Source organism: Lissotriton vulgaris, chromosome 10 (genome assembly GCF_964263255.1).
Source record: "Lissotriton vulgaris chromosome 10, aLisVul1.2, whole genome shotgun sequence".
NCBI classification, from domain to species: domain Eukaryota; kingdom Metazoa; phylum Chordata; class Amphibia; order Caudata; family Salamandridae; genus Lissotriton; species Lissotriton vulgaris.
In genome coordinates, this window is record NC_141698.1 from 303,664,398 (window position 1) to 303,687,084 (window position 22,687).

General features: G+C 42.1%; 1 protein-coding gene across 2 annotated transcripts in view; it reads right to left on the reverse strand.

Moving 5' to 3' along the window:
* PTH1R (parathyroid hormone 1 receptor) overlaps positions 1-22,687 on the reverse strand; it is a 631,389-nt gene that overhangs the window by 49,802 nt on the left and 558,900 nt on the right. For both annotated transcript variants that reach the window (XM_086941074.1, XM_086941073.1), the window contains 2 exons: positions 16,006-16,066; positions 14,506-14,572 (listed from right to left, as the gene is read on the reverse strand). In XM_086941074.1, coding sequence (XP_086797200.1) covers positions 14,506-14,572; positions 16,006-16,066 — 128 coding nt within the window. The remainder of the gene's footprint in view (positions 1-14,505; positions 14,573-16,005; positions 16,067-22,687) is intronic.

The window sequence follows — 22,687 nt, forward strand, 5'->3', positions numbered from 1 at the left end:
TAATCTATCCTGGACCTGAAGAGCAGAATTCCCAAACTGAAAGTGAATTTTGTGTTGTATATTTAAGCAGTCTTTCCAAGCAGGTCTTTAAAAGCATCCAAGTGAAAAAAATCAAAAAGCAGCGCAGTAAGTTACAAATAAGTGTTAAAGTCCCCAGAGTGTTAAAGGCTGGAGGAAATTGCTCGAGGGACTCAACTGCCAGGTAAAATATTTTGCCATTCTACAAAAATGTTATGAAAAGACACAGACAAAAAAAGAGCTGCTTAGCAGACGTGAAAAACAGCAGAGGACCCAGGGAAGACACTGGCTCAATATTCTTGACAGGGGGACAAAATTGATCTTTTGAGAAAACAGAAGGGGGCGCTAAACTTTCAGGAGGATGGGAGTTATTTGCTCCCTCTACACCATGTACATTTATCAAGTGCGGATACGAGACTAGCTCAGTATAACTCTAAACGTTACAATGCTAGTTCATCTGCATGAAATATAACGTGTGCATTAAAACGTAGGCCTCTATTAGTGTATGTCTTCAGCCTTCATTTTGTCTGTGAATTTTAGAGACAAAAAAATCACATTTTATTTGTTTAAATATATGTAGGGCGTGCAAAAAGAGGCTAAGTTGAGATCATTGTCATATGGTGGCATTAGAATTCCTCCAACAAATCCACGTTTTCTAAGAACAAGTATGGAATGGGGAAGGGGATTATGCAGTGAAGCTGAACTGGATGAAAACCCTAGAGATAAAAAAAGCAAAGCAATCTTGTGAAATCGAGAAACAAAAACACTGAAGAGCTTGTGTCTTTCTTTTGCTGCCCCGGAATTGGAAATTAACACCTTGGTCGCAAAATCAAGTAATCTTTTTGTCATTGATCATCCCCAAATTCTAAAGGATGCCGGTAAGTCGCTCACATCCCCATATGGTTCAACACGGCCAAAATCGACCTATTACAGTTGATGACTTTACATCCTTGTTCAAGTCAAAAATCACTCAAGCCTTGAGTCGATCACCCCTTGCCCTCACTAACTCATTGCACTAACACCTTTACTCCATTCGCCCTGCTCCTCGTCGCCACTTAATTTTCTTTGTTAACCAGTGCTTAATTTGTAAAATATTAAGTGCAGGCGCTCACATTTTTTCGGAGGCCACACCCACTTCCCCAGGTCCGCCCACTTCTTCTACTGGCCCCACCAAAGTCCTTTATTGGCTCCACCCACAGCCACAAACCTAAACACATCAGAGCCACCTCTTTACTTCTTGAGTTCCACCGGAAGCTGAAGACATGGTTCCCCATTCATGCACCTCAGGGACCTCACACCTTCATACCTGCCCAAGCTCCTGGATACTCTTTTGGGTGATTAGTGTGCTCTACAAATCAATATAAGATCATCTAACCTATGGAAAGTCTATGAAAACAACTCAAAAGGGAACTCATATGAGAGAATGTGTGTACATCTCAAAATGCAGCTTCAAGAAAGGTCACTTAGGAACTTGAGGCAGCTTTGCAAACTAAAGAGAATGTGATTGTGGTGTGCTGCTTAAAAAAGGAAGGTATGAAGGAAATACTACAAGAAAGAAGGAAGCAACAAATGTAAGCAGGAAGGGGTGTATTGGAGTAAGAAAATAGATAATAAATTGACCAAAGAAGGGGGAAAGTATAGGAAAGGAATAAATGAAGGGATAGAGGGAGAAAATTGGTGAACAATGTGTGATTGATGAATAGAAAGAAGAAAGGTAAAAAGGAAGAACAGCGGAAGGAAGAGTTGAGGATAAGACAGGAAGAAATTAAAAAAGGGATGAAGGAAGGAGCAGAAAAAAAGAAAGTGAGGACCGAATGGAGGAAGAAGGAAGAATTGCACCAAGGGAGGAAGGCTATGGAAAGAAGGAAAGGAAACAAGAATGGAAAGAAGAAAGGAGGCATAGCTGGAGAGGCTGATGAAGAGAAAATGGAAAGGATAAAGATGGGATGAAGGAAAATAAGAAGGTCAGGGGAATGGATACCAGCATGAATGGTACTGGGTCAAGGAAGTAACACAGGGAAACATTACAGTGTAATATTGCAAGGAAATTTGGAAACAAAAGATTAAAATGTATTTCTATGTCCTTAACACACCATGTATGGTTGTACAGCACATATTCACCAGAGGGGGCCTTGACACCAAATTGAAAAGGTTATTCAACTCAATGGCACTAATTTTATCGACCTCAGAAAGGTGGAAGATTGAGCGGCCGCACCAAGATTTAAATGAGTGACCCCAAGATCAAAAACAGATTCCTGGAGTCAATATGAAGAGATATGTGTAAGAAAGAAAAACATTAAAGGGAGAGTTAGGCAGGAGGAGAGGTGTAAAGGCAACAATAGATACAAAGATACAAAGGTAGACATAGAACGTTAAGACAAATGGGAAGAGCAGAGATTGGGAGTGCAGGGTTGGAAAGCAACATAATGAGAGTGAAAAGTGGAAAGAGGAGAAAGGCACGGGAAAAAGAGTACACAAAGTGGGGTGCATAAAAGGAGAGTGGAAGGGAAAGATGGGAAGGTGAAAAGCAATTAATGAGGGAGGTGGCAAAATGCGGATGCAGGGCAGAAAGTGACAAACCACGGACGTAGGGCAGAAAATGAAGGAAGAATGGAGAGAATGGAAGGAGTGAGGTGTAATGGGAAGAAAGAAAAGCAGATACTGATGGAGAGCAAGAAAAGAGTACTACTCTGCTTTATTAAATTTATAGTAAATAATTATGTAAATTTGAGGGGTGACAGGGCTGTAGCCTGCTTGGCCTGTCTGATCAATGCATAGCTGTGCTGTTCAAGACAAACAATAGCGATTCTTGAACTGTGTTAAGATGTTATACCATCAAGAGATGTTGTGTGCCATCACAATAGGTATTCCTTATAAAAGATAATACAGTGCCAGTTATACCATCGCGATTAGCTATTGATGGATAATCGGGCTCTCATGCTTTAAAGAAATAGTTTTATTATACGATCAGGCTGTGAGACACAAAATGCCACTGCCACCTATTTCAACATGAAGTAAGACATTGAACTCCATTCAGAGAGGCTTCCACTCTGCCTTTTGAACTAATAAAGCACAAAATTCAAGTGAGTCTGCCCGCTGTTGAGATGTGAGCAGATACCCCCACTCTCCAAACCTCCACCCCAAATGTAGTGCCACATTTTCTGCACTTTCTAGGATTGCCACCAGACAGTTTTATATTGGCATCAATGGTATTTAATATCTTGGTCGGTACAAAAATAAGCAGAATCTCCTAAAGCTGGTATTCTTAGCCCTTAGTTAAGTATCCTTGACTAATAATTAAGTAATAAAAGACGAGCCAAGTTACAAATGACTCTTAAAACAACAAACAGTCGGTATTTTACTCTTGGAAATGCAGCTAGCAACTCACATATACATAAGAAAGTTACCCCATCCATGCAATCTAATTCACAGGTTGTTCATTCTACCTCTCCATGGCGAAAGCCACAATGTTTAAACCTTGCACAAGAGAAGTTGAGTCCTGCACCCACCTATCACATTAAGCACTACGTACATTTAAGGGATGCATATCAAAGAATTGCGAATTCCGCCTTTGAAACCAAGCGCAGCATTTGTGGAGAACTCAAAGTGCAAAAATCACACCAGCCTCACTTTGGGCCACATCCCAGGGGGCAGATTTACAATAACTGGCGCATCCCCAGGGCTGCCCCAGTTATTGTGCGCCGCAGCTCCGCCACCCATGGTGCGCCGCATTTTACAATGCGGCGCACCATGGGGCAAAAACGGCACAGATGCGTGACGCATCTGTGCCGTAAAGGTGGCGCATTGCTGGAGTTGCGTCGCAAGCGCGACGCAGCTCCAGCAAGGCTCGGGGGTGCCATATCTGTCCAATGCTGCATCAAGCCTTACGCCTGCTTCAAGCAGGCACAGGGTTTTGACGCAGCATTGTCCTAAAAGTGGCTGAGTGAAATCTTGTAGATTTCACTCAGTAACTTTTGCGAGGCGCACCTGTCCCGGAATGCCCACCCTGCGCCGGAACGCCCACATGTGGCGCAGGGCTTTACAACGTGACGCATCTGCCTAGATGTGTCACGTTGTAAATGGGTCGCAGGGATGCGCCACTTTTTTGCTGCCATTGCGTGACGCAAACGTGGCGCAAGTCCAACATAAATCTGCCCCCAGATTCTTTATTGGTATGGCAATACAAATACTGTCAAGGTACCTATATGGGGAGAAGAGCAGATCTAAGTAACACCTCAAGTTAAAAGTTCAAGGTGTGGCAAGAAGAGATTGTTTTCCATGCAAGTGTTCTCAAGTCTTGCAGAATATAGGAGTTTTTAAGCCCGAAGATTGCACGTTCCTCTTTTATGGTACAGTGATGCAAGTCGTGGTAATGTTTGCCCTTTGCATTTATGTTTTTCTTAACCGAAACTGACAAACAGTTTAGGGGCTCTAGCCTAGTGATGCTTCAAAGAGAACATGTGGCACGTTCACTTACCAGTTGCGTGTATATTCTAAAGGTTGCCTGTTTTTCCCCATGGCAAGAGCAGACTGTAAGGATGCCCCATTGTTTATTCAACACCTGCACATGAGTAGACTTGTCTGTCCCTGCAAGACCATCACAAAGTAATTCTGCAGGCACAGAGAATCATATCTTTTTAAGACTTTGCCACATTAACATACGTTTTGTCCTCTAACACATCTTCAACAAAGATGGACACTGTTGATCACTAGAAGAGAATCACACATTCAGCACCATGGACCAGGCTGCCCTATATTTGCAGACTGAACTAATGAGAGTCATGTTACCAGAAAAACCAAAGGCTCGTAGTAGCATACATTTGACCTTCCATTACTTGCTTCACAGTAACTTCACACCCCGTTTCTAGCAAGTTTCACAATCTTTACTTACTTACTGCCCTTTCGTCTGAATAACTCTGTGGCGGGCCTGCTGCACAAAGTGCTGCTTGCATCTTCTGTGGCAGATCAGACTGCGGCAGTGCAGTATGCTGAGGTGGGAGGGGCGGCAGGAGAAAAGAAAGTGGGGACAGGCCTGCACCTGATTCATGTGTTCCCCACAGAGCGACAGTGCCCTGTCCTAGGGCAAATCTTCTCTCGGTGCAGCAATGGCGGAGCCAGGTCTGGGCATGGTTCTGCAGGCTCCCTTTACAGCAGCGCCACTGTCCTGACCCCACCGTCAGGCAGCCCCCTCTAGGGATCATTGGCGCTAGTGCCTCCACCATGTGCCCGGATAGACAGTGACCACACTGTCATCTTGTGAAAGCTTTCCGGAGCTCGCACCGGGCAGGACAACCTTAAGCTGCTCCACTAGCCACCCGCTGGGTGCTTCCTGAGTACTCAATGCCTGCCCTTGCATGGTGCTGACCCAGCAACTGTCCTGAGCAACATTTGTGGGGAAAGAATGTTCCAGAAAAACCCTTCTCAGCAGACCTGGGCAATTGCTTGGCCAGGCCCAGGAGGAATGATTTAAAAACAGACTATACGCTGTTCGCAACATTTCACGGCCTGGGCTGGGCTTTTCAAGTTCCACGTTTTACAAAAAATAAAGAACTGGGACATTTAAACGGTGTCCAATTTAAAATATTTTAGCGCCATGATACACGTGATTATCAGCTGCCCACCGGGGAAACCTGGGTGAACTTAACTAATGCAATATCGCATGAGGACCCGGTCCTGAGAAATAAGTGCCGCTGCTAAGCACTGGAAAGCACTGGCACAACTTTCTTGAACTGGATGAAATCAGGAGGCAAAAGAGTAGGGAAATGTAATCATTTCTATTGTATATTAATTCCACCTGGATTTAGCTCTTCTTCCGCAAATCAAAGAATTTTCCAATAACACTAAGAATTTCAAATTCCCTAATCATTTGCACCCATCCTGCCTCCTTCATTTTTATACTTGTCACTTCCTCATTGCTATGCTAGATGTATTGCCTTACCAATAATTTGGGATTATACTAGGCTCATATGTATCACACCTTAATTCCAAATAGTTTCCATATTGAACTTTCAAAATATTTGAAAAACACCATAACTACCTTTTCATTATTCAGTGGAACTAGTTATTTATTTCCATGTGAATGCCCCTATTTTATTAACTTTTGTTTTATGGGCCCTTAGGGACATTGTCAACATTGCTAAGTTAGCATGAGCTTTGCTGCCATGATGCTGCTTTTGCGCACGTTAATATGTGACTTTGTTTGTGCAACACTCTGTTTGTGCCTTTCACATGAGTATGGGCTGATTTCACGTTCTCTGACTTTCCTGGAGTTTAGTCTGAACACAATGTGCACGGTTAATAAACAATGCCCCTTGTTATTCTGTTCCGGTCAGTCCCTAGCAACTAGACATAATATTCTACACATAGCTGCAGTTTTAAAGACTTGTGCTTTGATATTACGTTGTTGCATGTTGTTTTGCCACCCTTGGAGAAAGCCGTTCCATGGAGAAGAGCTCTGCTGTTCCTATGATGTAAACCTTGCATACAGGCTTTATGGTATCTGGTCTGCTGTCAAAGCCCAGAGGTCTTCCTTTTTTGTAAAATAAACTTCTTCTAGTCAAGGTGAGGGTAGTTAGGCCTAAAAGCCCTTATTTCCACAGTCTTTATAAAATGGCTTCACCCTTTGTAATTTATGGAATTGTAAGAATGCTAACTGTGCTGAGTTTATGCATTTTGCTTCTACTAGTGGCACGTATACTGTATTGTAGAGCACAATAGTTAAAATAAATATGTTGAACTATTTCAGTGACTCTGCCTATTCTCATTGTGGACAAGTACGAGTTAGTGAGCTAAAGAGTATGTCTTACTCCCGCGATACTTGAGAGAGTTGGGAGTGTTGTGTTCTGGGTTGTCTAATTATTTGTAGCTCCGTGATCTTTGTAGGAGAACAAATGAGACACTATAGCCAGTTGATTTGGGATTTTCGGGACTGATGTGGTAGGTTGGTACACCCCTATTCACTGAGGTCCTGTTTTCCTGCGCATAGTTCTGTGTATGTGCAGAATCTCTGCAACACTATTAGTCAATAAAGTTTTGATTATTCCTTTTCATACCTTTTTTTTAGTTCTGCAGTGTAGGTGAAGGCTGTGGTTGTGTCTACAGTGAAGCACCATTTATATTCCTATTCAAAATGAGGAAGCAGACTAGATGTTCTTTGTGTGCTAGCTAAATAAGGTAAATAACATTCAAAATACTAAGCTCTATACTCATGGCTTTCTGGGAAAATCCCCTGGGCTATCAGAGATAGGTATGTCCGTCACAAAAAGCTTGGATCTCACCACCCCCATCTACAATCATAGTTCAAGTTAACTAAAAGCATAAGCTGGCCCTTTGGAGGAGATATACTTTGAAAGTAGTGGAGTCATCATTCAAAACCACAGAAAAGTAAGCTGCTCTTTAGAAAACTCGGGAAAGTTGAATTGTTCAAACAACCCTTTAGTAGCTAATTAATGGAATGTGTTTATTTCACAATAATCCCTTATCTGAGATGTTATTCCACTTCTGAGTCAATCAGTTTATAATTTCCTTCAACACTTAATAGTTCCCACTGACCTCCTACAATGCACATCCCATCCATGAATGTCGTACAGAGGAAATAATTAGCTGACTTGGTTAGAAGATCTCTAGGTCTTGGCAGGAGTACACCGCTGTACACTAGGATGCGAAAACAAACGATGCTCTGTAGCATGTGTAAATCACTTGAACTCCATCCTGCGGTCAAATGAAGCAAAATATCTCAAGATAAAAGAAGTCCCCACTAACAGCCTCATGTATGTGTTGTGGATCTTCAGCAGCAAGATTTTTTAGAGCACTCTTAACGAGTGATGACCGGGAACATCTAGTATGGAATATTGTGGAACCTTAATATCAAAGACAAAATATTGAAGACAAAAATATTAAATCTGTAACTTCCGCAGTGGTTTGCCTGTCAATATTTTTGCTACGATGTTAACATAGCATTATATTCCAAAATCAGTATTGCGCACTACAACCTTATTTGCCCTTAGAGTGCTAGGATTATGCAATTTGTAACATTGTTACTCTGCCTTACGTATGTATGTGATATTTGTATTGCTATTGTTAAAGTTAACATAAGGGTTATCACCTCCTATTATCTCATCTTCGACCTGCTGCTACAAGTAAGAGCATCCTCCTTACTTTCTGAATTCCTCAAGAAGTTGAAGACCTGGCTTTTTGAGTAGTCCCACTAGGCTCTAAGTGTGGCCGTACTCACATCTGCTCAGCCCCAGGATACACTTCATAGTGATAGGGCACTCTGCAAATCTGCTTAATATAAAATGTTCCGCACTCCACACAGCTGTGTGTCACAATCCTCCAAGACAGCTGCTTTTCTATCTACCTATAAACTACCTCTTTCCTTACTCTTCAGTTTGTGACGGGACAGAACACAATGTGCCAAATATGTCTTCCACACTCATAACGTTTACAGCACAGTTTATTACTGCACACATTCATATTCTCAGACAGTTTCTTACATACATCATCCTGGCATTGGCATGGGCACCATCATTTGAAGTACAAAAGTTACATATCTATTCTCCAGATGGAATCATTCATAGATGTGGTATGAATACTAAGCTAGACGCTTAGTGGTGTTGATAATTTATTTTTTGATTGAATACAATTCTTTATTGCTACTTGATTTTTTTTTTAATTAGATTTGTAATATGAGTTGATTTTCAAAGACTGACTTGGCAGAGTGGGTACACTGATAACCACTGAGGCTCACAAAGCAAAATTATGCTCTAGGTACTTATGATACTGAATATTTATGTCAAAGTATATAGCATTGCATGACTCTTGCTTTGCTAATTTCGGAAGTTTGATCCTTGCACAAATCACTTAGAAACCCACGTGGTTGGAGTAATAAATCACAGATGGACAATCCTTCAAGTAATGGAAAATGCTTTTAACCCGTTGCCTGCTGATGACGGAACCGCTCCGTCATCAGCTGCGGTGGCGCTGTGCTGATGACGGAGCGGTTCCGTCATGGCCCGCTCGGAGCGCCTGCGCGGCGCGAATTCCGAGCCTGCGCTGAGTGTTCCATTGAGCGGGGCGGGCCATGATGGAACAGCTCCGTCATAAGCAAAGCGCCACCGACGCTGGTGACGGAGCGGTTCCGTCACCAGCATGCGGCCGACGCGCGGCCGCCCCACCCCCTTAGCACTGCGGCGGAATAGCCGCCGCAGTGAAGGGGTTAATTTAGCCAATCCATATCTAGCATGCTATTGTTAAGCAATAGCTGCTGACTTTCACAGTTCTGGTCAGTGGGTCAAAACAGGTGAGTACACTTTTATTGCTGCATTAGGTCCTGTGGTAGTGGGGCACTGAGAACATGAGAGGCCCACTGACCTCTGGTTATTGCTGTATTTTCCAGTTGAATCAGCAACCTGGGGCCCATTTAATTCCTCACACTAGGCCCTATGAGATACTGGCTATGCCACTGGGTGAAAAAGGTGTTCAGAATACATGGTCATCCAATCCTTGGACTGTTTGCAGAGCTCACAGAGCAATGATCCTGTAATCCAGTTGCAAATGTGGTTGTGTGCAGATGTGTGTGAAGGAGGTACACAGCTGTCAAAATATCGATAAGGCAAAAGTAAAAGAAAATGCTGTGTTTACATGTGGTTAGTTCCATGTGTGTTTGAGTTGGTGAAGTGAAAGAGATGCAAGGAAATGCAGTCAGGGATAGTGAAATGAGGGTGCTGAAGAGAAAAGAGATGAAGTGTGAGATATGTAGATGGAGGGGATGTAGTGAGAAAAGGAGTGTATTTTTCTAACATAGAAGCAACTTAACAGGAGTGATTGTGACTCTCTCCAGATCACTAAATCTTCCACTGACTTCAATAATGTTCATTCACAGTCTCACTAATTCAATATTAAAACATTTTCATGTTTATTATTTACAACAAAATCATTATTGTTACTTATGTACCTTAAACAGCTATCATTGATAAAGCCCATAGAACTGAATGGTTTTAGGTTTATGTCAGTTTTTAGTAAATGCTTACAGAGGAGCCAGAATAGAGGTCAGGTGACACGTTATGAGGATAAAAAAAAACTTAGAAAAACTCAGTTTACAAGTTCAAGCCACACCCATATTTACATAGACCAGCTCTCTTTTAGAGTTGCACAATCAAGCACACACACACATGCACACATGTCAATGTGCACACAAACACACACAGGGTGTGGGTTATATCTGCACCCCCCCCCCCCCCCCCCACACACACACACTTTTTTCTTTCCACTTAAAGCCCAGGCTGGACCTGGGGTGAGGCACAGTGAAATGCTGACACATGTTGCTGTAAGCAAGAAGGCAAAATGCTGCCACTCACCCTGACTGACAAGCCAAAGAAGCCTAATGGCTATCCTGTTGGCTGATACAAAATGCAACTGACATCACTGACAAGCCAATTGTGGGTGACCCAGTTCCTAGCTCTCTATGTGCTGTCCTGGAGGCTTAAATAAAGAATGAATGACACTTAAATAGAACAATGGCCAATGGAGGCTGACCAAAAGCCCTTTTTCAGTATATAGTGTTACAAGGGATGTGATGTACTAATTGTTGTGCTTACAAAAGGCAGATGACACAGCTAATGTGGTCCGTAGGCTATACCTTAAAACAGCCAACCCTCATTACGCTGTGATATGGAGAAAAAAAACCAAGACATTTACATTACATAAATGTTTGGATGATTGGTATTCTGCATACATTCTACTTAGATCAGTTGTCTTCATCACAACAATATTCTTTGCCACGTGTCCTTGTCTGATGTTGCACAAACAATCAACACAAACGAAATTCTCAAGATCTGCCTCAGTAGCAGAAGACTTGACTACCTTGCAATGGTTGCGCCATCACTTGCTCAAGGAAATACAGACCATCAAGAAAACCTCTGTGAATAGTAAACTCATCGTAGAAACAAAAAAGTTCTCAAAACAACTGAAGAGAAAACACCTCTGTGCAGGGACTTCTCCTTTTGGCAAAAAAACAAGCTCTCACCGAGCAAAGTGTGCTTGGGCACCAGCCAGTGTTTATATTATAATAAACATTTAAAATCACTATGTATTTTTCAAGACACCGGACACCGAAGGAGCGAAGAAGGGAGGAAGCAGGACAAGGGCCAGCTTTCATTCGAATAATTATTTATTTTTAGGATCACAAACCGCAACTGTGCTCGGTGAAGTCAATCATGGAGCCAACGACTCCTGGGCCCGATTTTTTTTCCCAGGTTCTTACTGAAATGTGCTTTTCTTTTCCTCCTGTTTTTGGAGCACTTCACCAAAGTCTTTACAAGGATGATCTGCTACGTGTCTCCTGCTCCCCTGTGTTAGCACAGCCCCCAGGCGGACTGTATTTTTCACAGGTGGAGCAAGATTGAATGTAGCATGCACCACTTTTCTTTTCATGTGTTACGTGTAACAGATCAAATGAGGTCAAACGGCCAGAGCTGCCTACTTTGGAATGAGCAAAAAACACAGTTGATGGACAGAATGTAGAACAATGTCATACATTCACCCCAGTACAAGGATTGGGGCCTAAATCCATTGTTTTTTTGCACTCCACTCCACCCTGGGTTAGGCACTGGCTATATGCAAATCAGCTCTGAGCCTGTGCCTCATGGGAACAGTCCAGTCCGAACTAAAAAGCCATGTCTTTCCCAGACCGGAATCAAGCATCCAAGGACCGGTTTCTGGCTGATTTGCATATAGCCAGTGTCTAACCCAGGGTGGTGTGGAGTGCAAAAAAACGATGGATTTAGGCCCAGATCCTTGTCCATCAACTGTGTTTTTTGCTACTTTGGAATGAGGGCATCAGGTTTGAGTCCCTCCTCCATGCAAATCACTTAGGGCTGGATTAAAATCTTGGTGGATGGGCTGTTTCTTCACCAGGACAAAGGAGTAAACTACTCAGTCACCCAGACGGGGGTGCCGGCTACTAATTTTAGAAATATCTGCATGTCCAGTGGACATTTCTATCATTGGCAGGAACCGTCATCACAGAGGTTCCTGTCAATGCATTTAAATCTGACGGAAGGCTCCGTCAACCTGATGGAGCCATAAGACAAACTTACAATGTTTTTTCTTGTTTTCCAAAAGAAAATCCTAAAGCAGGATGTTCTTCCTGAAAATCAAAGCAGCAATGCCCCCCTCGCCATGGGAGTTTTCTCCCATGGCGAGGGAAGCATTGAGCACTTTTTAATGCCACCTACTGCCAGGTTTTTTCTGACTGTGACAGGCATTGAAAATCATCAGTATGGCAATATATCTAAATTAGATGGGCGAACATACAGCTAAACCTCCAACAGCCCTTAATCCATCGGGTTGTCAGAGGGGTTTGACCACAGTGGAGATGGAGCGTGAGCATGCTGTTCTAAGTCCAGGGTGGAAGAGTACATACGCTAGTTAGTGCCTAAAGCCATTGACTTTTTGCACCAGCCATAATTGTGGATGTGTTCTCCTGATTTGCTGATTGGCTTAAAATTGAGTTATTCTGATAAGCTAACTTGAACAATTTAATTTCTAATTTTCCTTGTTTGTGAAAAAACAAATGTACTTTGGCGTAGGATTAAATAGGCCTGGGAAAAATTGTTGTTACACCAGCGTAATCTGTAATTTTGCATTACATTTTTTTATGCCGAATTACACGAATTATGTTTTTATGCTATGTGGCTAAACTATTCCATATTCACTGTAAAATACAATAATCAATGTTGCATTTTCATTTTACATCATTTCAAGTAAGTTGTGCAGAATTTCATATAATTACCAAAAGCAAATTATGCACAATCCTGGTTTCAAACTATGTGTAGAAGATGGGGCCATTCCCATCAGCAGTGGTGACTGGTGTTTGAAGGCCGTGGGGGGTAGGTCACGGGTGGCGGAATGATTTAAAAATGTAAATACTCACCTGTCTGCCGCTGCCGCCCGCTGTCACCGCTGCCTCCTCGGGATCCTCCTCTGTCCTCTTCCAGGGCAGGAAGCAGCAGGAAGCATCCGGCTCCCAGCCTCCTGATAGCCAATCACAACGCTGCTAGCAGCATTGTGATTGGCCTGAACGCCGTGGATCGATACTCAACCAGAGAATAGAAGGCTGGGCTTGTTTTCTATGCAGGCTGTAACGCAGCCCGCTTGGAGAACATGTAAAGTGCGCATGTCGGTTGGACCGGCCCGGAACGGCAGATCAAAGCATCCTGCGCACCGGGAGTGTGCAAACCACTCCTCCCCTGGCGTGCTCTGTGAGCAGAGAAACACTATCCCAACCCATCTGAGCAAGGGGAAAAATAAAATGATAATAAAAATGTGTTATCTTTTTATTTTTTCCTTTTTCGACCTGCTCAGTAGGGCGACACTCCTTCCCCTTAGCGGGGGCGCCACGACTGCGCATCGGCCTGAATACATCCAGAGACAATTCAGCTTGATGCGATTATTTCTGCAAATCCCTCCCAGCTCATTATGTTTGCAACTTTCAGCAGTACTGCCACATTCTGCAAACACATTACAACTGAGTATTAAGAATAGGTCACAAGTGTGTTTCAAGAACGTGATTGAAGCAAGCCACAGGCACATCTCTGGGCTTCATACACAGCATCAAATCACACCACTCATAGCCAATACCTTATCCAGCGCCCTTTTACAGCTAAGCCCAACAAGCAGAGTAGCTATTTACTCGACCTAATGCAAAGTGCTTCGAATCCTGGGCAGGAGATAGGAAAGTGCTATAAAATCTCTACAATACTATTTCAAAAAATGTCATGAGAATTGGGAAAAAAACAGCATAAACTTAAACCTTTCCAATCAGCCCTGTGACATTGGTCTCCTATGTGAGACCCTTGATCCAAATTGCTGAGACAGTGCATCTATATTCCACAGAGCAGTGAGGCAGTTCAGCTTCATAAATTATTAAGCGAGGACCAGCGATCACAGGAAACTGGCCGTCACCCAACATTAAATGTTACGGAAGCTGGGAGCTGATAATGAGTTGTTCATGAATTAAAACGAACAGACTGCTCCATTATGAAATACTGACGAGCAAGCAGTTGGTTTCAGGCTATGAAAAGAAAAAAAACGAACGTTTCAGCACAAGGCTGCACTCCTGGAAAAAAGACTGCAAATTGAGCTTGCTAGAGTTGGCATTGAATGATAAACAGTGGAGGGGAGGCTCGTAACAGGGGTGAACGTGGAACTCTTGGGCTGATTTACAGGAACTGCTGAAGTGTCGCTAATTTGCACCAACATGTTCTTTAGGGCCAAATACTATAAGGGTGTGCGATTTTCCTGACTTCGGTTTGTATATCTTGGTGAAGGAAGAATATAACTTGCCGCCATACTATGGTTGCAAGACATTCCCTCAAAAGTAATGCTGAAAAGCGCACTACTTTTTGAGTTTGTGAAATCTCGAAAGATTGCATGAAACTGATTACATTTGGCAAGCATAATAAAAATCCCACAATAAGTACTCACCACTATAGCAGCCAGGATTGGTACCTGGATGATCCACTTAAGATTTCCAGCACTCAAGTCCCAACACCTGGGGAAAGACAGAGGAGTATTTTAGTAACAATCTGAAAAGGCTTTATTTCCTGAGTATGGGTTGGCTTTGTTTCACTGATGAGCTTTTCAAGCACACACAAATGTTTCAAGATGTTCTTGTGGTCATTCTCGGAATGGTCATTTTAGATTTGCAGCAAATGCTTTTGATGATGCACAGTGCAGTGATGTTTGTGATCTGTTCAGTATAAAATCATTATTCTAACTTTAAGCCATTAAACACATACAGTAATCTTTTAAAACACCAAATTACCAACAGTTACAGCAATTTTCTAGATCTCATCCCTTTACTTATTTAAATAAAAAATCAAAGCAAACACAGTTTAGAATGATATACACAAATAAAGTGCTGCTCATCCCTTCTCAATAACCGTTAAGAGTGGAAAATGCTAAATCATGAGAAGCAGAATTCTGCATCCAGATTAGACTGTCGCTTGTTATAAGATTTTTCTACAAAAGGTATTGCTCTCATTTTTGATTTTCTCCAAGCAATGTTAACTTGGCAAATACTTTGCGACGGATAATTTCCCTTTTCATCTGTCAGTGACCTTGGTGTTCATTTTCACCGATATACCATGAAACTGGTTGGATTCCATAAAACCATAGTTAGTTTGTACAGAGCTACAATTTTAAACATAACAAGTTACAATACTACTGTTCTGTCGGAGATTTGTATATGTTCCCAAGTCACTAATTATTAACTCGACTGTACATTTGAACACAAGTTTATTGGTGCTCTCCGAGAGTTAGACTACAGTAGATGATATGTACCCTAATGCACTCGTTTGGTACAGCCTCCTACTTACACCCCCACCAAACTGTGGGGCAGATTTACAAGACCCTTGCGCCTCATTTACGCCCTGTTGCATCACTTTGTGACACAGCGGTGGCGCAAAAGATGCGCCATGGTGCTGGGTATTTACAACGTGACGCATCTGGGAGATGCGTCACGTTGCAAAGCCCTGCGCCAGAGGGAGGCGTTCCTGCGCAGGGGGGGGGGGTTGGCGCAGGAATGCCTCCTAAAAGTGGCTGAGTGAAATCTACAAGATTTCACTCAGTCACTTTGGGGCCCATGCTGCGTCAAAACCCTTCGCCTGCTTGAAGCAGGCGTAAGTTTTGATGCAGCATTGTAAGACTAGGGCCCCCCAGAGCATTGCTGGAGCTGCGTCGCACTTGCGACGCAACCCCAGCAATGCTCCGCCTTTACGGCACAGATGCGTGACGTATCTGTGCCGTTTTTGCCACATAGTGCATCCATGCTGGCGGAGGCATGGCGCAAAATAAGTGGCGCATCCCTGCTGATATGAAGGGATGCACCAAGCTAAGAAGTAGGTGTAGGCAACTTCAATGTGTCTATTACATTTAAGCAAAAAGAGTTACATTGCTGAAAAGAAAAACAAAAATGCAACTTACCTAGTGTCTGCTTGAGTAGCTCTCACAGTGGCCCATATTGTAACAAACACAGCCGGGAGTCCTAAAAACAAACCAAAAATAAAAGATAATTGATTCATGGAGCTATTGGCAAAGATGGGACATTGAAGGCCTTTTGCAGTGACACTCCACACTTCCAGTTGTGCTTCCTTTGTTAGACATTTGCCGACTTGTCCTATTAACCAGTATCATGGTAGGTGCCAGAAGTCTCTTAAAATCAATATGATACCCAAAATACAGTGAATGTTTACAGTTACTGGAAAGTTGACTATATAATCAATGTGCTGCTTGAGCTGAAAGAAATTAAGTCAAGCTTGGTCTCCATTATTTTACTCTTTCACTTCTGCTATTTATTCTTAGGCTACTGCCCATTGTGTATTAACTAGTTTTGGCCTGTTAAGTTATCCAATTTTTGTGACATTGTCATACAGTGAATTCTAGTGTAGTAATAAAACGATGCACAAATATAAAAAATGCAAAACAAACATGTACCAAAAACCTATATTGAGCTAGAAATGAAGCCCAAAAGATATGTCTTCAATGATACAAAATGACTTTGAGGTATACAACATCAAAGCTCTTGCCATTTTAAAAGCATTTTGTTATGGTTGATGATACTCTTCTGTTAACCAGTTCGATGCTGATGATGGAACCGCTCCGTCATCAGCTGCGGTTGGGCTGTGCTGATGACGGAGCGGTTCTGTCATGGCCCTGCCGCCGCGCCTGCGCGGCGCTGATTTCGCGCCTGCGCGGCGCGTTCTATTGAGCGGGCGGGGCCATGACGGAACCGCTCCGTCACAAGCACAGCCCAACCGCGGTTGGTGACGGAGCGGTTCTGTCACCAGCATGCGGCCGCCGCGCGGCCGCCCCGCCCACTTAGCGCTGCGACGGAATAGCCGCCTCAGCGATGTGGTTAATGGGATTCCTTATTGTGATTATTGCATGAGAATAAAGTAAATAACAGAAAAAAAACATAGTGAATTTAAAATCAGTTGGCAGCAGAGTATCTGGAATGGTGGTTCACAAATCATCTTCCTTCCTACTCAGATTTCTGTACAAGATCTGCCAATTAAATTGTATATTGATTATGTATTTTTTTTTTCTAAAATATGTTTTCCCCACATCCACCCGCAAAAGAATAGCAGCATTAGAATGTCACTAATTTTGTGTGACCAATGAGTCCGTGGTAACACGCTGCCATCTGGCATGGCTAACAGAACATACCCAGCACTCTCCAGAGGGTGCATCACTAGAGAGCTCGGGCCATGTCGGATTACTACTGCTTCATATAAAAGTCATGAATGACATCTGAATAGGCATAAGGTTCCATGTTAAGACTGGAAGGGAAATTCCTATTGGCCAGGGTCGGCAGCACAATATATGTATTGGATGAAAATTCAAAGGGTGGGGTAACGAGCCCCTAATATCTGTGTCACTCAAAATTTACGCCCGTTAGCTAGCCTCCGCAAAAGACTCTGGATGTCTTTCTTTGTCAAATTATTGTTACATGCCCAATTGGAAATATGGGTAGATAAAAACATATTTTTCAATGTGTTGCCTTCTAAATTTAGGTTTTAAAATGGGCAAATGGGTCACACTGTATTATACTAAACAATGTCTTTTTCCACATTGTGTGTGTTTTTTTCATTTTAGAAATTCCAAGGGAAGGTTTATGACTGTGTTAAAAAGTGGTATACATGGTTCATCAGAAGGGGTCACTGCTTGGGCCAGACAGGGATCGGTTGCATGTAAGGCTGCTAGCAAAAGTGATAGATAAGTTTGAATGTCTGTTCTTTGGGTAGTGGTCCACTCTGTGGACTAGTGTAATGTGGTTGCCAACCGAGCATACAGCATGACAATTTAAGTAAAGTGTTTGCTCTTCGCCTCTGTGTGTAACCTAAAGGCTACACAACCAGATTTTGGCAGGGAAGAATCAGTGCTTCATTCTTCTTTGCTTGATTAATTGAGAAAGATAGTTTTGGTAAAGGTAACACTTGATACTGTGATCTGCATTATAAAGCTGACCTCCTAAACCTAATTGCTTCCAATATGGAAATATTACAATTCCACTGTTAACATTATACTCTAAGTGAAGACTAGGTGTGGCAACTAGTACTGGACAGGCAGAAATGCCTAAACAGATGGCATAAAAAAAGCATGTTTATAAATATGCACGGAATGTGTTTATGAGGTCAAGTTTTAACATTAGACCAGAAAAGAAGATGTCTCTGACTATTGCCACCTCTCTCCCTTTCCACCTGCAAAGAGACACTGGCAGGGCTATACCACATTTGCTTGTTTTACTGTTTCATTACTTGTTTGCAGCATTGGCACAGCCAGTTTCTTGATTTGGCCTCCAAGCATTAACTAGCCTAAATCCCTTGGGTAATAACTGTTTGACATGATGGAGATTGGCTGCTGGGAGATACTTTTTGGTGATATCCTGTGAGCCCCTCGAGTATCTTGTGGCCTGTGGAGGACTCAAAGTTAACTAGAAGTGCAAGAATCCTTAGTGGGGCCTGTGTGGATAGTAATCATTTGTGTGGGACTGCTCGGCATACCCTGTACAATAGTAGTAGAAGTCTCTAAATGCAAAACCCAAACCACTGTTGAGGTTCTGAGCAGTGGGATTCCCAGTTAACAAGGGTTCTGAAAAGGGCATGTGTGGTCATGTTTTCTTGGTGGATGTGTCCCACATACAAATTCACCAGACCCATGGCACCTGCCTGGAGACTGACAAGAGGAAACAATTTGAATCTCATTAATACATCCACAGGGAAAACATTTACCTCACAGCTATGGACCAGTTCTACCACCCTCCAAAAACACTATTGGAAGAGATTCTCTGTTGAATATTTTTACTGTGCTGCTGCTCTCTAGACACTTCTTTGACAACATGATGTCGTTGTTACAGAATGCTTCCTTCCATTTCTTTCACTCTTTAAGTGAATAGTCTGGGAATTACAAACAAAACTACTTTTTTCATCATGTTGTGTTTGTTTAATATTTTATTTTTAGCTTCTTTTTAACTCATTTGTAGCCAACCAGACTGAAATCTATATATCACCGTAAGCACTATTTTATCACTTCTGCCAGTTACCTTTTGTCATCATGACTGCAATATCTTTCTCATTGCACTTTTATGTTTCAGCTAAACTTATGTTATGCACTGTAAATTCTTCATTCATTATTTCTTATGATTTGATACAGTGTCTGGTTGTTACACAAAATTCCTGCAGGAATGCATTTTCGCCCAGTCTAATCTACCAAAGGGGATCAAAGCCTGTACTTATCAGAACTAGTTTAACTTTCACAACAAAATGAAATGCAAAATCTATGGTACCAAGCAATATATAAAAATCACCTTTAAACTACGCAATAAATAACTTTCTCCTGTTAAATCGGATTCTCTCCTCAACCAAAAAGTATTTTTGCCGTTCCCGCTTTCCACGATGCAGCCACAATAATAACATTTATTTACTGGAAAAGTAATCAATTCCTAAAAAACTATTGAGTTGTTATTGTCCCTCAGGTGATGAGGTAACTCAGCAGCGCAGCGAGATGTTGTGCAGCCCGTGTCGGTCACTGCGTGGGCCAACAAGCCAAAGCAGGGGGTGCTGATGACGGCCGCCCGCACGGCTGCATGTAAGAGTCGGGGGCAGTATACCCTCCCAAAACTCATGCCGCCAGGGGTGGACCGCCTCGACCCCCTTGCTACACCACTGAAATAACTCTCAGGATGCAAGAAACTTTGGGGCATATTATCAAGGGGGTTAATCTCCGCTTTTTTGGCTTTAAAAGCCAAGAAAGCTGAGATAATTTTATCTCCCTATTACCTAACTGTCGCTAACACCAGTTAGCGACAGATAGTAGGAGATAGCGACCATCTTGGGCCCCGCTTTGCATGTCAGTGATATTTATCACTAATGACATGCAAAGTGGGCGTGCCAAGATGTTAGCGACTGGAAACAGTCGCTAACATCGCTATCTCCTATTACCAACTTTTGGAGATATTCGCGCTAAGCGCAAATATCTCCAAAAGCTAACACCTGCCCCTGAGCAGTTCTTAGCCATGTTATCCAATGGTAGGTGGATAACATGGCTAAGAGCATTTGCTCGATAATGCATGAATATCGCTGACTTTACAGCGATATTCATGCATTTCGGCCGATTTTTATCGCTTAGGAGATAAACCTTGATAATATCAAGGCTCCTAAGCGATAAAAATCGGCGATGCTCGGCGATATAATTTCGCCCGGTAACCAAGCTGAGCGATATTTTTCGCTCATGCTTGGTAATATGCCCCTGGGTCTTAGCAAAAGTGGGTGGTCATATATGCTCTTTATTATGCACTGTGGCAATGGTCAGGAGTGCCCGGATGCACTAGGGTCTGAGGGGGGTTTAAATGATCTACTACCGTGGATGGCAAAAAAATTATTTATATAACACCAAAACGTATCAAAGAGCAGTCGGATGGTACAAATAAGCACTTTCAGAATAAGTAAAAAAACACAGAATTTAACCAAAAAACAAGTTTTACTATATTCCCTCAGCAAATCATACTCACAGCATTTGCTATTAGTACTATGCAGCAACAACATGTGTCCAATCCATATAGCTGGATACATGAATTGTAACCTCAATGGTACATACATTCAAGTAATACCGATACATCTATGTCCTATCAGTAATCTACATACCAGCATTCCTAAAGATTGTATCCTCTAAGCATCACATAGACATAGATTGGCACTAAAGCCACATAACAAGCATAGACCACAATTCAAAGCAGAGCAAAGGAAAACTGTACACATCAGCTGAATCCAGCATGATCTAACAGGACATTTTGACTTACATAAATAAGAATCCTGGAAGTAAAGCGCTCCAAGATCCCTAAAACTCTTCAGAACCACAATGATGTCGTGAAAACTATAAACACATTTATAGATAAAAAAAAATGAAACCTATATTGTGCCGTGTGTGAATAAAGACCTAATGCAGAGTTGCTTAATTGCCAAACAAGATAACAAAGAGCCTTGAAGGCTTTTTGATAGATTTTTTTACTTCCCCCCTGAAAAAAATAAAGATTTGGAGTTGGTAGTTGGACCCCTCTAACCTTCCATTATGCAAACAAAATAATTTAGAAGTCAAGTCAAATCCACTTTATTCGATTATTTTAAAATCATAAAAGTATGCTATTCAATCACATGATAAAATCAGAGATACAACAATATATAAACATTATTTTACATAGATGTACAATTCATATATACAAAACACACAGTGGTGTCGAATTGATAATTAATCATTATAACTTGCAAATTATACACGATAGTCAGTGATACAACAAATTTACAAACAAGATTTTAGCTTCATTTGTATTCTCAATTAATCGGTGGAAATAATTTCGGTTTATGATGTTACATTTTCCAAGGAAGTTTGCCCTAATGATCTAAGTTTTTTTATTACGGATGGAAGCTACCAGGAAATTTGCTACCCCAAACATGACAACGGGGGATTCCATTAGTTGTAGATAAAGTAGTGCAGGTTTTACTTGCACGAACCCCCTATTTGTTAGCAATGGGGTAATGAATAATAATTTAGAAGAGAAAGGCTATTTGCCAGCAATGCATTCATTTAAAGCAGGAAGGGGGTATTTAAACACAGGTTAATTGTCCTTCGTTGTATAGAAAGAATGCGCAACTAGTAGCTAAAGTAATATCATAAATGTGTAATTGCAAACATTGTTTAAGGAAGACACTTTGCATTGTTTGGAATTGAATGGACGCTATGTGACCAAAAAAATCAAGGAATCTTGTAATCGCCCCTTGGTTATGCTGTCCTAGTTCAGCCCATTCCAGCACTGAACAACAACTCCCTGCCTGCACAGCACAATGTGATTACATACTATGGCAGGGAAAACACAAAAAATGCAGAGGACAGGCGCAAAGTTAGGTGTGAAAGCCACTTTCATAAAGAAAGGAACCAAAGCATGGCCACAAGAGGGTCCTGCACACCAAAGGAAGACAACAGAATAAACAGAATAATAAAAAACAAGCTTGTGGGCCAAAACGTGGACATGAGTCATGGGAAGCTGATCCTTTTCCTCCTGTTTTTGGAGCACTTCACCTCCCCCTTCCTCACTATTGCCCGGGGCTTGGGAAAGAGATACCAACGAACAAGAAGCGTCGCAAAGGAGGAGGCATAAGACAACGACCAACAGAACTTGGACAATTGGACTATTACCCCCAAACCCCCCCCCCCCCGAACCCCCCCCTCCCCGGCGCTCTTTTCTTTTCTTCCTTCTTTCTTCTTTCTCTGGCCTTCCACTCATGTATATCCCATGCTCCATGTAAATATATATTTTTTTACTCAATAAAAAATTACTGAAATAAAAAAAAAGTAATCTTCAGCGAACAAACTAAAGGTTTTCTAGGAAGGGCAGCACATGAAACAAGTACGCGGGAGGGATCGACCTTGAAGGGGGTGTCAGTGTGAGAAGTCACTACGCATTGTATGCAATTATCCATGTTCCATGGTGAAAAGTCCAGGAACCCCTCTCAAGCTCTCAGAAACATTAGAAATAAAAGAGAAACATTACGTTTTCTAAGTACCTAATTTGATGAAGATGCTATCTATGCTCAGTCAATATTCACAAGTATGG